The sequence below is a fragment of the Antennarius striatus genome, chromosome 11 (genome assembly GCF_040054535.1).
Source record: "Antennarius striatus isolate MH-2024 chromosome 11, ASM4005453v1, whole genome shotgun sequence".
Classification (NCBI taxonomy): Eukaryota; Metazoa; Chordata; class Actinopteri; order Lophiiformes; family Antennariidae; genus Antennarius; species Antennarius striatus.
This window is the reverse complement of record NC_090786.1, coordinates 20,228,593-20,244,637: the sequence shown is the minus strand read 5'-3', so window position 1 is coordinate 20,244,637 and position 16,045 is coordinate 20,228,593. Positions and strand designations below refer to the sequence as shown.

Here is a 16,045-nt window from a genome sequence, read left to right as displayed (position 1 = left end):
GCAATATATTAATAAAAGGAATAATCTTGTAAATTTGAAGTAAGTGAAAAAATGATCAATATGTATATGTTGATAATAATAATATATATAAAATAATATATATATACACTGTATATATTATATATATTACCATAATATATATAAAATTTATATCAATATCAACCTCAAAATGTTATCAATCGTTCTTCTGTGTCAAAATGTATGAACAAATGATCACAGTACCGCCAGCTGTCAATGTAGGGAGTGAATATTAGCTCCTGTTGTCTGAGATCACAGTTGATCTGTGAATTATTGTTAACCTGAAACACACATGTGAATGATTCATGGACTAACTAACTCCTTTGTGTCTTGTGGCCTTTTTTACAATCAGTCAGTTGTTTAAACCTCTCACTATCGAAGTGAAAGTGAGTGTAAACTACAATCAGTGAACCTTTTCTAGACTGTTTACACAGGACCTGTAACCACAGTCTCCTTCCAGCGGTGCATTCTAGCATTAGTTCAAGAATTTACAAAGTTGATTAAACATGTGACTGACACAACGGCCCTATTGATGTGTTTGTGAGTGTTATTAAAAGTTTGAAGTGCTTTTGTCTATCTGCATGCCTCAGGATTGAGCTCATCATCACAGGCATGTGGCATGACGCTACGCCACTGCTGAACACATACTGCAACTGTTTCAGGAAGTTGGGCAGTCACCAGAATCAGGAAACAAATGGTTGCTATTAATACAACTGTGTAGAAAACAGCTTCTGCTGATGAAACCTAAAACTGTGTTTAGTGGAAGCGGAAAGACGTTTCAAGAAACCAGAGCGACATGTTTGTGGGGCTCCTTGTGGGGAGATTTTATCCATGATTGATTCTTCACAACCATGGAAGAACCCATCCCAACTATTCAATCAGGTAAACATCACATTTCTTCGACATTTTTTGTTTTCGCCAGATATATGTGGTGAAAAAACACCCTATATTTACATTAAATTGGCCTTTTATGATTATCATGTATTGTACAGTTACTCTTGCACGTTCTATTTTAAATTTTAAAAAAATTGTCCTACTTTATTAAACTGAACTTTCATTTAAAACGATCATCTGAGCTGATAAGAAAGAGGAAGCGTACATTTTATCCTTCCCGTCAGGTTTTGGTTATCTTATAATTTTTCACATATTTGACTTTCAATCATTTCCGTTAGCAGTCCTTTAATAAATAAATGGCAAACCTGTCAGCTGTCATCACGGGGGGAGCTGTGTGGAAGTTGAGCAGTGAATTTGGATTTCTTTGCCAGTTGGAGTTGAACTTGACCTGATTAAATGTTGTAATGAGTCAAACAAAATTACTTGGACCAGTGTTGACACAGTGCAGTGTTTGCAGACCTCTGGCTCTGCAGTGACACATCTAACAACTCACACATTCATTCTGAAACCACAGTCACCTTGAAATTTCACAGGCAGACACTACTGCTATGAAGCCAGCACAGTCTAATCCAAGCCTTATATTAGAGCCGGATTACTGGATTGTGTTCCTGTGTTGTTGTTGAGTTGGACCAGCAACATGTATAATAAAGAAATGACACTTTCTATATTTGATAAACCTTGAATATGAAGCAACTGGACTCCTGTTAAAACATCTTTAACTGTGGCTTTAAATGTCTGAACCACCAGTCAGAAGAACAAGAAGCCTCTGGGACGAGAGGTGAAACGTCTTCAAACCCTAAAATAAACTTATTTTTAGTGAGGGCCACATCAAACTGGGGATACTGGGGATCAAACCAGTATATAATTTTTTTTTTAAATTAATTTTTTTTTAAAAATCAGCATAACGGCTGTCCTCAAAGGGCCAGATGTAACTTATAAATGTAACTACCTGTAACTCAACGTAATCTAAGTTGCACAGAAATATATATTTCTTTGTTGCTTTGTTATAACATGAATCCCTTTAATTCGTCAGGTTATGAAATCAAACACAAGTCAGGACATTAACTTTGTTCAAAACGTTTTTGTCAAAGTTAAAATGGGTTTAATTACTGCATTGTGGGAAATGTAGTCTTCGGTCAAAGCATACTTTGTCTTATTTATTTTTAGACAATCTGACCTTTTATGCTCCCGAGGGCCACATAAAATGATGCAGCGGGCCACATTTGGCCCCCGGGCCTTGAGTTTGACACATGTGCCCTAAACAGATTCATCCTTCATTCAGTCTCCCTGGATCAATGTGATGCTGCACATATCTTTGCAAAGGCAGTTTTCAGACAGTTTGAATGCATCATCTTTAAATATTAACCAAGTTGTAATGAATTCTATTTTCCAGCTGATCCTGGTTCTGTCTCGACACACGAACTGTTGATTCTGTTCACGGCTGACGCACATGAATGGGCGACATATCTGCAGAAGATCTTGAAAACCTCACAACAATTCAGCAAAAGGTCTATTCTGCTGCACACACTCCAGCCAGCCGGTCAGCACCACGGATATAACTTTGAATGTTTCCAGAGCTGTAAATGCCTGGTGCTGCTGCTCATGGGGGAGCTGTTGGACCGGCTCTGTGAGCCCGAGCTGCAGGGGGCGCTCCAGATGCTCCTTTATCCTCCCCACAGAGTGGTGGCGCTGATGAGCAACAGGTCCGAGGAAAACATACCGATGGAGGTGTTTGGGGACTGGTCAGACTGGAGGAAGCTCTCTGCTGAGGACGAGGCCACTGTCTACATCTCTACCATTTTGGAGTCCCTCTCTGACCGTACGCACAACCTGTTTGTGACCCCGACAAACAGCTCATATCCTGTTCACATCCCCTCAAAACCCACTGAACACATTTCACTAAAAAGTTACATTTGCTTTGATTCTCTAAAGGTGTGGATCTCGTAAAGATTCATTTAAATTTGGGGTCTTTTTAAATTCAGGTACACCTCATCTTACGTTGTTAATCCGCTCCAGAGGATGCGATGTACGTCAAAAAAAACCACGTAAATCCAATTCACTTGTCTCTAGGATAAACCATTCCCTATTCTCTACTATACTTTATTTATGAATGCATTTTCAATAATATTTGGTGAATATAAATCTATTTTCAGCTTACAAATACATCGCTTACTGTCTTCTTCTATTCTTTCAGCTTTTCCCTTCAGGGGTCGCCACAGCGAATCAATTGCCTCCATCTAATCCTGTCGTCTGCATCCTCTTCTCTCACACCAACTACCTTCATGTCCTCTTTCACTAAATCCATAAACCTCCTCTTTGGTCTCCCTCTAGGCCTCCTGCCTGGCAGTTCAAAACTCTGCATCGTTCTACAAATATATTCACTATCTCTCCTCTGAACATGTCCAAACCACAGTTTTGGACACCGTTCCTTTCATTTTAGCTGAAACTCTTCTATCGCACATCACACCTGACACTTTCCTCCACCCGTTCCATCCTGCCTGGACACGCTTCTTCACCTCTTTTCCACACTCTCCATTGCTCTGGACTGTTGACCCTAAGTACTTAAAATCCTCCACCTTCTTGATCTCTTCTCCCTCTAACCTCACTCTTCCACTTGGGTCCCTCTCATTCACACACATGTACTCTGTCTTACTGCGGCTAACCTTCATTCCTCTCCTTTCCAGGACAAACCTCCACCTCTCTAGCTTCTCCTCCACCTGTTCCCTGCTCTCACTACAGATCACAATGTCATCTGCAAACATCATAGTCCATGGAGATTCCTGTCTAACCTCGTCTGTCAGCCTGTCCATCACCATAGCAACAAGAAGGGGCTCAGAGCTGATCCCTGATGCAGTCCCACCTCCACCTTGAACTCCTCTGTCACACCTACACACACCTCACCACTGTCTCACAGTCCTCATACATGTCCTGCACCGCTCTAACATACTTCTCTGCCACTCCAGACTTCCTCATACAATACCACAGTTCCTCTCTGGACACCCTGTCATCAGCTTTCTCCAGATCTACAAAAACACAATGCAGCTCCTCTGGCCTTCTCTGTACTTCTCTATCAACATCCTCAAAGCAAATACTGCATCTGTAGTACTCTGTTTTGGCATGAAACCATACTGCTGCTCACAAATGTTCACTTCTGCCCTTAGTCTAGCTTCCACTACTCTCTCCCATAACTTCATTGTATGGCTTATCAGCTTTATTCCTCTGTAGTTGCCACAACTCTGCACATCTCCCTTGTTCTTAAAAATGGGCACCAGCACACTTCTCCTCCATTCCTCAGGCATCTTCTCACTATCTAAGATCCTGTTGAACAACCCAGTCAGAAACTCTACTGCCACCTCTCCTAGACACTTCCATACCTCTACAGGTATATCATCAGGACCGACTGCCTTTCCACTCTTCATCCTCTTCAGTGCCCTCCTCACTTCATCCTGACTAATCTTTGCTACTTCCTGGTCCACAACAGTCACCTCTTCTAGTCTTTGTTCTCTCTCATTTTCCACGTTCATCAACTCTTCAAAGTACTCTTTCCATCTTCCCATCACACTACTGGCACCTGTCAATAGACTTCCATCCCTATCCTTAATCACCCTAACCTGCTGCACGTCCTTCCCATCTCTATCTCTCTGTCTTGCCAACCGGTATAGATCAGTCTCTCCCTCCTTACTGTCCAAGCTAGCATACAAGTCATCATAAGCTTCTTGTTTGGCCTTTGCTACCTCTACCTTCACCTTACGCTGCATCTCCCTGTACTCCTGTCTACTCTCCTCAGTCCTCTCAGTGTCCCACTTCTTCTTAGCTAACCTCTTTCTCTGTATACACTCCTGTACCTCCTCATTCCACCACCAAGTCTCCTTATCTACTTTCCTTCCAGATGACACACCAAGTACTCTCCTACCTGTCTCCCTGATCACATTAGCTGTAGTTGTCCAGTCATCTGGAAGCACCTCCTGACCACCCAGAGCCTGTCTTAACTCCTTCCTAAAAGTCATGCAACACTCTTCCTTTTTCAGCTTCCACCATTTCGTCTTCTGCTCTGCCTTTGTCCTCTTCATCTTCCTCACCACCAGAGTCATCCTACACACCACCATCCTATGCTGTTTGGCTACACTCTCACCTACCACTACTTTACAGTCACTGATCTCCTTCAGGTTACACCGTCTACACAAGATGTAGTCTACCTGTGTGCTCCTACCTCCACTCTTATAGGTCACTCTATGTTCCTGCCTCTTCTGGAAGAAAGTATTCACTACAGCCATTTCCATCCTTTTTGCAAAGTCAACTACCATCTGTCCTTCTGCGTTCCTCTCCTGGATACCAAACCTGCCCATCACCTCCTCATCACCTCTGTTTCCTGCACCAACATGTCCATTGAAGTCTGCACCAATAACAACTCTCTCACTTCTAGGTATGCTCTGCATCAATTCATCAAAGTCCAACCAGAATTTCTCCTTCTCCTCCAACTCACATCCTACCTGTGGAGCATACCCGCTAACAACATTGAACATCACACCTTCTATTTCTAGCTTCAGACTCATCACTCTATCTGACACTCTTTTTACCTCCAGGACATTCCTAACAAACTCCTCCTTCAAGATAACTCCTACTCCATTTCTCTTCCCATCTATACCATGGTAGAACAACTTGAACCCTGCTACTAAACTTCTAGCCTTGCTACCTTTCCACCTGGTCTCCTGTACACACAGTATGTCTACCTTCCTCCTCTGCATCATGTCAACCAACTCTCTACCTTTTCCTGTCATAGTTCCAACATTCAACGTCCCTACTCTTAGTCCTATACTCTTGGCGTTCCTCTTCTCTCTCTTCCTACGGACACACTTTCCTCCTCTCCTTCTTCGACCAACAGTAATCCAATTTCCACCAGCGCCCTGTAGGTCAACAGCACCGATGGCGGTCGTTGTTAACCCGGGCCTCGCCCGATCCGGTATGGAAGTCATAATTTTGATTTGGATGTTTGGTTTGGCAAAAGTTTTACCTCGGATGCCCTTCCTGACACAACCCTGTGTATTTATCTGGGCTTGGGACGGGCACATTAAGACACTGGCCTGTGCCCTCTTGCGGCTACAGGGTAATAGACAGGGTAACAGACGAGGTAATAGACAGGGGTAACAGACGGGGTTAAAAGGCAGGGTAACAGACATGGGTCAACTTCTAACCCCTTCTAACCCTGACGCCTTCTAATCCCTTCTAACCCTAATGTAACTTAACGTAATACATAGCTTACTGTCCATTTTATTTTTTTAAATAAATAAATCAACCTTTAATAGTCCCTGTACATGTAAAAACGTTGCCGTCTCGTCTTCAGTCGCTTCTTCTGCATTGTTGGTAGCGGGGGCTACTTCAGGCTAATAATATGATATGTGTTTTATTCTTATTTTTTGTACATTAACATGATATTATTTACTTTTAAAAGTTTACTAGTGATTTTTATGATTCCAATATTTGTGGCATTAAGTCGAGCAAAATGATATGTTTCATATTTATTTCTCCATTTATTTTTTTTAAACTTACGTATCATCGAGAATGACGTAACTAAAAATGATGTAAGCCGAGGTTTACTAGAGGGTGTGGTCTATCCACACCCTCTAGCCTAAACTGTTGTTTGGACATCTGTGAAATTTATACTTTTTCATCAATATTCCATCATTAAAAGCTCAGTTTTTTTTCAGAAATTTTTAATATTACATTGTTCTTAACATTTCCAAACATATATTCAGCACTTATTCAGCTTCCTCAGCAGTGTGTAGTTGAACTATTCTTGCTCAAAGTATCAAAGTTCAACTTCTATTGACAACAGAAATAAAATGCCACCCCGCTACAGAGCTGTCTGAAACGTTTAGTGCATAAACTGAGGCTTTGGGCTGACTGACATCACTTTGACTACCATAGAAGTAACTGATTTTCTTCCATTTTCTATTTAAAGATCAACAAGCAGAGATAAAACATAAGTGTGAATCTGCAGCTGCAGCAGCGTTACACAACCCAACCGCCTCTTCAGCTACAAATCCCCCCACTGGTGTGAAAGGAGAAGTGACGTCTGCGGTGGTGAACGAAGGAGTCCTGAAGAATGTAGAACCAGAGACCAAGACCGACTTAAGTAGTGAGGAAACCAGTGTGACCAGTCCCCCCACCTGCCTCACTGTTCAGCCAAACCGAGTGCTCCGTGGGGTATGACATCACAAAACATCCAGATCAATATATTTGTACAATCACTCTAATCAATGTTTTATTCAGCAGCATTAAATGTTCTGTTATTGCTGCTGTTCAGGCTACATAACACTACTTAATGCTACTTTATACTTTTGTCCTTTTCTTTTTTTTAAACAGGAGCAGAAAACACTTTATATCATTTTTGTATGTAAAATAGATGTTAAGTCTGGAATAGAGGTGGAATTTTCATCTGATAATGAAGCAGTAAAAAGGGTCCTGGGCACCATGGAGAATGAATATACTATAAGTGTTACTGCACCCGGTGAGCAGCTCCATAAAACCATCTGACCTTCATGCATTTTTACTGTTGACAAGAAATCATTTTATTCACCTTTTTCATATCCAGATATGCCTGCTGGAGAAGTGTCTCTTTCCATGTGGATTGACCGATCCCGTGTGAGTCTGAGTTCTGTTACGTATTACACCAACATGGGAGAGATCAGCCGTTACTTGGAAAATGCTGCAAATCCTGTGAGCTTCCTCTGCCAGGTGAGACATCCCATCATATAAAACAGACAGTCTTGTTGGCTTTTTGGGCACTAATAATACTGTAATTGGAGAAAAAATTTTTTACTTTCAGGCCTTCAACTTGTCATCTAATGCAACGGAATCAGTGGACAAGATGCTGGCTGACACTTTAAAGTCCAAGATGCCTGCGACTGGTCTTCAGCAGTTTGGAGTCAGACAGATTGAGGTCGAAAATATGGCAGCATGTGAGTATAGTAGAAGCTTTTTCTTCTATTAGTTACCAACTGATTTATTTACTGGCATCGGATCATCTTCATCTGTTGTGTTTCAAAACACACGTCAGGGAGAACCTCAAAGGGTTTTGGTTCCACCACTCCAGCGTCTGTGTGATCAAATATATAAGCTCTTGAATAATGAAGCTCATGAATTATTCCACATCTGCTGATTGTCCCTCAGACCAGCGAACAGAAGAGCTTCCCACTCTGCTCCATTTCGCTGCCAAGTACGGTTTGAAGATGCTGACCACGGTTCTCCTGCATTGCCCTGGAGCTCTGCAGGCTTACAGTGTGATGAACAAACATGGAGACTACCCAAACACACTGGCTGAAAAGAGCGGCTTCTCCGACCTCAGACAGTTCATGGATGAATTTGTTGTGAGTTCAGTGACGATCACTTTTCCTCTCATGCATGTTCTGTATATTTTCTTCTGTTTTTGTCATTTTGGGGTGTTTGTTGTGTTCAAACACATCTAGGAGACAGCTGACATTATAAAGTCTCACTTTGAGGACCCCGGCAGCTCCAAAGAGGACGCAGAGGTGTACGAACTGATGTCAACCGCCACTCAAGACATCATGATGAAATACTCCAGCTGCTCAGAAGATGTGTATGAGTCAATGGTAGCGATTGCCCCTGAATGTGCAGATGACCTGTGTAAGACTACTATGATTTATTTATCCCAAAAGTTTAAGAGCGTAAAAGAACGAGTTAAAATTTTAATGGTTAAAATTTTACTGACCTCATCTTTTCAGATGAGGCTATGAGTGAAGTGATAGAAAACCCTGAGGAAGCTATGCTAAGGACGTTCTTTAAAGGTAAACTTGATTAACTTACAATAACTAAAAGGTGAAATACACAGAAAACACAATCTTTAATGAGGTTGTATTGTTTCCTTCAGGAAAACCACAGGCCAGTGGAAACCTGTGCGATGAGGACAGCAAAACAGGCGGAGCAGAAAAAGATGACCTCAGTGACCCTGATCGCCCCCAGGAGGATCCATACAACCTCTTTCCATCCGACGTGTATGATATTGTGAATTCCAACAGCACCTACAACCCCCTCCTCCAGAACCGCCCCCCGGCCCCCATACCCAGACCGGATTCTGAGCACGACACGCCCATGATCTCTAGAGGTGTTGATCCGTCGCTAAATGTTCTCTCTGCTTATATGATTTCATAAAACTGTCCTTCAGACAGTGGTGGGTGACTCCAAATGTGTTCAAGTATTTTCAGATAAAGGCGTCCCTGATAGAAGAACAACGGTGGACACGGGATATCCTGCAGGTGAGAACAGGTTCCATAATTTTTTTCCAGGTCTATCATCATTTACATTTCAAGTTTATACGATCTTTATATGTTGATGTTATTTGTTGGATTTCACCACTGACTGGTGGTGTGCTTTGGAGAGGAAAGGTAAATATCCACTGGATTTTGGTGTTTAGGATTCTTTTCCACGGTGGGATAGGGGCAGCTTCAAGAACACCGCTTCATCAAAGTCTCCAGATCTGGATCCAGTCAGTATTCTGGATCTGGTGATTCAGAGTTCACAGAAAATGTCTATGAGATGAAAAATAAACGAGCCACAACATTTAAACTAGGTTCAATGAAACTGTCCTGATTCAAAACAAGAAAACATTTCTATAGAACATTTAGAACATGACAGATTCATCCCATAAAGTTTACGTCATGAAAAAGTTTTTTGTCACTCATTTCAGAAATGACACCGGTATTTTATTTAGATTTATTTATTTATTTATTATTATCATTATTATTATAATTATTATTATTATTATTATTATTATTATTATTGTTGTTGTTGTTGTTGTTGTTGTTATTATTATTATTATTATTATTGTTGTTATTATTATTATTATTATTATTATTATTATTATTATTAATAATAATAATAATAATAATAATAATAATAATAATAATAATAATAATAATAATAATAATAATAATAATAATAATAATATTTATGTATGTTATTAAGATTTATTTCACAAAGTGGCATACTTCAATCTTTTATTTCTTGAAATTTTGTTGGTTAGGGCTTATAAATAATGAAAATTCAGTCTCAGAAAACTACAACGTGTACCCTTTGCATGTCAATTGGCAGCAAAGATCCAAGAGTCTGTAGGAAGATTAGAGGGACACAGAACCCAGAGTGTGACGTTTCCACGGTGATGGTGTGGGGTGTGTGTCATCTGCTGGTGTTGGTCATCCTGTCACTGATGCAGTAATTCATGTGAAAGAAGTACCGACCAAGTGATAAATGCAAAGAAATCAACATTTCAGTTTAAATTTTTTATTTATTTTATGTAATATCCAACTTTTTTGAAACACTAGGCTTTGAATTTTCATTATTTGAAAGCCATAATTATTCAAATTTCTAGAAATAAAGTCTTGAAATATTTCACACTGTCGTGAATTTGAGTAATATTCGGGTTTCACTTTCTGAAATGAGTGACATTCATGATATTCTAAAAAAATTTTTTTAGATGTACCCATAAACGTTACAGTTTAATGTTTACAGGTACATCTAAAAAAAAAAAAATAGAACACATAAAATGTGTTTGAAACTGTTTTTTAAAATGTGATCCGATACTTTTGGTTGTTTCCAGTCAGTCTCGGCAGTGTTCAACTTTTATATTGGAATATTATGGACAAGTGTCCATGTTGTTTTAAAAAATTAGAAATTAGAAGCACACTGTTTCCTTGGTAACTGATCCAAGAGTCCACATAGATGATGTTATTATGGTCTGGTCAGCTCTGCAGTCTGAATGGAGTTCTGACCAACTAAAATATCACACTGTGTTGTTACCTCTATTATCAAGAGCTTTACAGTCGTGTGAAAAGCAGACGAGTCGTACCGTCACCCAGGAGGTCGTGTTTCTGATGACTGGCCTGTATTTGCTACTTTTATTAGTTTGAATTAGATCTCTTTAATGTGATTTCATTCTATTTCCTGTCCAGTTCGGCCTGCGGCACGCTCCCCCTCCTCTACTTACGACCCGTACGCCGGCATGAAGACTCCTGGACAGCGTCAGCTCATATCCCTGCAGGAGAGGGTGAAAGTGGGGGAAATCAGTGTCGACGACGCCGTCCAGGAGTTCCAGGCCTGGAAGTTTGACAATGAGCGCAGGGCTAACTCCATACGCTACCAGAAGGTTGGTGCTCTGTGAACACTTTGAGCTCTACCTGATTAGAGTTGGAGGAGTGGATGGAGCGTGTCTCACGTCTGCCGTCTGATTCATCACCAGGAAAACCTGAAGCTGCTGCGAGACAGCATCATGGGACGTCACAAAGACCGACGGAGGTCAGGCAAGGAGCGAGGTACCATCACCTGACTGTACTCTTTAGAAATAGCTTTTATTTCTTTAGATCAAGTGCTTCTAGTGAAGCTTTAATCTAAATACAGAATCTAATCGCATCCTTAAGGCTATAAATGATGGATGTTTCTGTTTCTTTTGCCTTCTTGCCCCTGGTAGATCTTGAGATAAGCGCTCCGCTGCAGACCAACAGCCCCAGCATGACGCCGGAGTGTTCTGTGTACGATCCAATCCCCAGAGCGGTGGCGACCTCTCCCCTCTCCCTCTCAGTGCCTCAGGCCGTCCACCGAGGGGGGTGGAAGACAGGGAGCACATCCAGCACCTCCAGTGAGTCCCAGACCAGCATCGGCGAAATCAGGGAGAAGCCTGTGTGGCGGTCGGTGATGTTTAAGACATCAATGACTGCCACTGTAGAGATTTTTAGTCAAGAATCTTAAAGTTAATCCTTCATTATATGAGCTCAAAATGTTTTACCTCCACTTAGAGCTGGTATTTTCACCTCCAGCTGTTTGTTAATTGTTTATTTGTCTTTTAGAAAGGCTCAATTTTGTGTAGATCTGGAATAAATATATTTTACTTTCCTACAGAGAGCCACTTTCATGGTGCACACGTGTCAGGGAGTGTTTCTTTTTATAATTCTTTTTTCCATAAATATGTTTTTGACTAATTTTATACGAGTTATTTGAGATACAATCTCATCACACCGTCCATATTGTTGTTGGACATATGAGCAAAATCCTTACTTTTGTATTTCTTCACATACTTTATTATTCATGTAACTTCTATAATTAATTATGCACAGGTTAAGTCTGCATGTCTATTGGATGATAAAAAATTGTGGGGTTTTTTTTTCATAATTTAGGAGTTTTGGGGCTTTTTTACAAGACTGGAGCAGATCAAATTATTTTAGTTATTTAAAATGGGGGAAATTTGTTTGACTTATGAGCTCAGTCAGAGAATGAATTAAACTCATATCTCAAATTTCTAATATAATCAGAGCACAAAATGACAAGCACATAGCCACACGCACAACCACGGGAAAGAAAGAAAGAAACTTGACTTTATTAGTTCCCAACGGGGAAATTATTTTTTTCACTCAAACTATACAGTAAATGTTAGACATGCGTACAAAGTTGTGTTCAGACCCCTGAAACAAACACACACCACACTGGGGGCCTGTAAGCATGCAATCAGTACAGAATAGCTTGTAAGGGGCGCGGCGCCTCGCTCAAGGGCGCCTCGGCAGTGACCGGGATGTGGGCTCACACCTCCACACTCCACTCCACCACACACTCTAACCAAACATCACCTTTCTCCCCTCATGAAGCTGTTTTTCTTTGGCTTCAGGCACTGAGAGCAACAGACTCAGCACCTTCAGCAGCGGGACCGAGCCTGACTTCGAGGTGAGCCCACTCAAACTTACTTACAGACAACGTTCACACAATTTATAGGAGTTAAGGAGTCGCTCTGACAGTTGTGTCCAAACTGTACAGCAGCATTTCATTATAGATTAGTTTTTCTTTGTTCCATTGTTCATCCAGTCTATAAAGTATAGATAAAAATATATACCATCTTTGTTTCTTTTGTTTTCTGTCACACCTGATCCAGACATTCAGGAAGTCTTTGCATTGATTACGTCTAAGAGAAGTCTTGAACAATTCATTGATCATCAGAGGGTTTGGTTTCTGTCGATCCTGTCAGATGAAATTGTGTCAGTTTTGCTTTTTGTTATTTTCATTAAAGGACATCACAGAAATTCTCACCCCTCCACCTCGACCTCTGCGGTCATCCGACCCCGCAGCCCACCTTATTCCACCCAGGGTTCCTCCACGGGTTCCAGAGAGGTCACTTCAAAGGTCAGTGACCGAGTTTCCTACTGCAGATAATACAGTCATGACTGATAAAATACAAGACGTTTGTGTGTAGAACGAAAATGTGTGGGAAAGGGTGCAAAGAAAATATTCTAATGACATGAATGATGTGTGTGTGAATGATGAAGTGATGAAGAGGAAACGTTCTCAGCTGTGAACTGAGGAGGAATACACAATAAGGAAGTGATGCATAACAGATTGTGACCTTCAAAGACAGTTTCATTGTTACTGTGAGGACACCTGCATGGAAGAACTGTTCCATCAGGTGGTGTCCTCTCATTTACTAGTCACAAAGTTTTTTTTAGCTCACTCATCTAATCACCTGTCTGTTACTTTAATTAAAAAATGTACCTGTTTTCAATCTATTATAGTCAGTTGTCTTAGTTAACTCAGCATCTGGGTGCTAGAAAGGAACCGTTCTAATCTTAGTTTCAGACGGTGTTATGGTGAGCAAATGAAAAATGAGAAAAACATTTCTTTCTTTTCCATCCATCAAATTTTTTAGACCTTTGAGAACCCCACAAAAAACACACACACATACATGAATCTACCTGGTCATGCACGAAGAGGAAGCTGAGGAGCTCTAATGAGGACGCGTCAACATTATTAAAGCTATTTACACAAAGACCTCAATAGAAACATTCAATCTGTGCTCATGCATCCACTAAACCGGTGCATAATGAATGATTTCATGACACAAATTCAGTATGAATTTCTGTATAAATCCAATCTAAGCAGTGCAGTATGTCATGAAAATGTATTTATTCATGTATTTATTCTGCTGTTTCTTGATGCGGTCACAGATGTCCATCCCTTTACTCTCTCTTTACATCTGCATCAGATCCAATGACTCTACACTGTCTGCTTCCTGCAGGTCTCCAGAGAACCTGCTGCATGAGCGCTACATATCCTGCCCGACCCGAGCCCTTCCTCAGATACCCGGTCAGAGACACTCAAACTCCACGCCTCCCGTACCTCGCCGTCTACGGTGATCAGCTGACTGGGTCTACTGGTTGGTTCTCTCTGAGGGAGATAAAGGAACTAGAAACAGTGATTTTTTTTCCATCAGTCCAGATTCAACAAGATGAATTCATGTGAAAAGTATTACTTAGTTTATGGTTTTACACTTTGACTAGTAGTCTGTCAAGATTATTTCATACAAAAGATCTGATAGTATTGATGACATCTTTGTACTGTTGATGGAGTAGCTGAACAATTCTTCCTCCAACAATAAAAAATATTGAACACAGTTTTTAATCTAAGATACACAGTGTTTATTTTACTTTTAACTATAAAAAGAAGTTATTCAGAGCTAATGTATCAATGGTCACACACATGTTTAAGAGATGTGTATGTGAACGACTGTCAGAGCAGCTCTGCCACCAGTACGTCTTTGTGTAACGAAGCGCTGTGAGTGATGTTGGACCAGAGAAGTAATCTATAAATGCAGTTTATTTACCAAATTGATCTATCATTGTGTAATGAAGGAAATGCTCCATCTGAATCCACCTCTTCATTCAGGTTGACTCCTGCTCTAAATGTGATCACAGCGGTGAGGGCCACTCACTGCAACTCAGAAATGTATGAGAAAAGATAATAAAGAAAATAGAGATCTTAGTGATTTGTGCATTATTCTCAAACCTCCAGCAAGGCTGCATTGTGTCCACCTTATACGTATAGTAATGTACAGGTAATTATATTTTTATGCAATGAGGGGGTTTGGCCAGTAGGTGGTGCTCCATGCCATCGTTTGTCCTTTGAACATCATTCTGTCCTTTACAGATTGATCCTGTGTAAATCCTGTATTTACACGATCATTCTATAAAAACAGTACATGTGAAATAACTGATGAAGCTGATTTGATCTCTAATCTGGCCTCATTACGAATAACTTCTCTCCAGAAATAATAAAGAGGACTAACTGCATGACTGAGCCCAGTCTGCTCCAGGTAGGGTCCTGCTCAATCCATGCCATACATATTTAATGCACATCTTTCTTATGTGAATGTATTTTTGGTTGCCACAGGCGTGTCGCAGAACCTGTGGGCTATATTTTCTGATATGTGATGCTGTAATTTTAAATTTACTGTAACTCTAAACAAAACAAGCAAACAGTAGCTGGGATGTTTCCACCAAAATTAAACTTGTTACATAAAATAAAGCCTTGATACTTTGAGCATCTGGGAGTTTTCACGCTGACTCCACTAAATTTCATGGATTCACAGTTGCTTTGGCTTTGCAGCAACTCTCAGTGAAACACTGCTGTCTTAAATCTGAAACTTAACATGCAGGAAATGCTCACGATTCCCTGCCATGAGTACATTCCATTGACAAAAGACAGAAGTTAATGAACTTCTTCAGTCGACTCCAATTTTTGTTAATTGCATAGATGAAGAAAAAAAAATCTGTTGCAAGATTATAGGATAGCATTAAAAACAAAGGTATTCCAAAAGGTATGAAAAGTTATATGGAACATTTTCTTGCTGGCTTCATCTGAGAGAAATCCTACGTAAAGAATTAGCCTAAATTCTACTTGTAACAATAGATTAGAACTCATTTTCTTTATCATCAGAGGTTACAAAGACACTACAGCCTTGTTGCTCCTTAACTTTCACTATTTAACTGAGTAAAAAAAAAAATTAAATTCAAGAAATTGCTCCGTTTTCTAGAATAGATAACTCGGACATTTGACATATTCATCCCTGTCTCATCCACAGCCCTGCTTTCCTTTTCCAGTGTAATAGATCACAAGAAAATCCTGCAGCAGCATTGGAGCCTGAATCATCCATTAATATCCTCTGTTGTCTTGTTTACTGTTAATCTGTACAAACAAACAGAAAAAATAAACAGAAAAGTAGCATTTAATCCGAATCGTGTCGGATTAAATGCGATTCTGAGTCAACTCTTGTCATGTTTAGAAACACAACTGCATCTTGAATCCC

General features: G+C 40.3%; 1 protein-coding gene across 2 annotated transcripts; it reads left to right on the top strand.

The window, feature by feature from the left end:
• Nucleotides 1–691: 691 nt before the first annotated feature.
• On the top strand, nt 692–14,730 carry pik3ap1 (phosphoinositide-3-kinase adaptor protein 1). 2 transcript variants are annotated; one of them, XM_068328061.1, is made up of 17 exons: nt 692–900; nt 2,306–2,731; nt 6,872–7,116; nt 7,276–7,420; nt 7,505–7,647; nt 7,739–7,871; nt 8,083–8,279; nt 8,379–8,556; nt 8,655–8,717; nt 8,801–9,034; nt 9,126–9,185; nt 10,878–11,071; nt 11,165–11,237; nt 11,393–11,560; nt 12,581–12,636; nt 12,977–13,089; nt 13,979–14,730. In XM_068328061.1, the coding sequence occupies exons 1-17, from the start codon at nt 870–872 to the stop codon at nt 14,094–14,096; spliced, it is 2,577 nt and encodes an 858-aa protein (XP_068184162.1). In that variant the 5' UTR covers nt 692–869; the 3' UTR covers nt 14,097–14,730. The 2 variants fall into 2 exon arrangements, with proteins under 2 accessions (XP_068184162.1, XP_068184161.1); XM_068328060.1 differs by having other exon boundaries at nt 13,946–14,730.
• Nucleotides 14,731–16,045: the final 1,315 nt, after the last annotated feature.

What these genes read in the sequence shown, in the direction of transcription:
- pik3ap1 (XM_068328060.1), top strand. Translation starts at nt 870, where the DNA reads ATGGAAGAACCCATCCCAACTATTCAATCAG. An exon ending in TATAAGTGTTACTGCACCCG is followed by an intron (nt 7,421 to 7,504) that starts GTGAGCAGCTCC and finishes TTTCATATCCAG; the next exon opens with ATATGCCTGCTGGAGAAGTG. An exon ending in GGACCGAGCCTGACTTCGAG is followed by an intron (nt 12,637 to 12,976) that starts GTGAGCCCACTC and finishes TTTTCATTAAAG; the next exon opens with GACATCACAGAAATTCTCAC.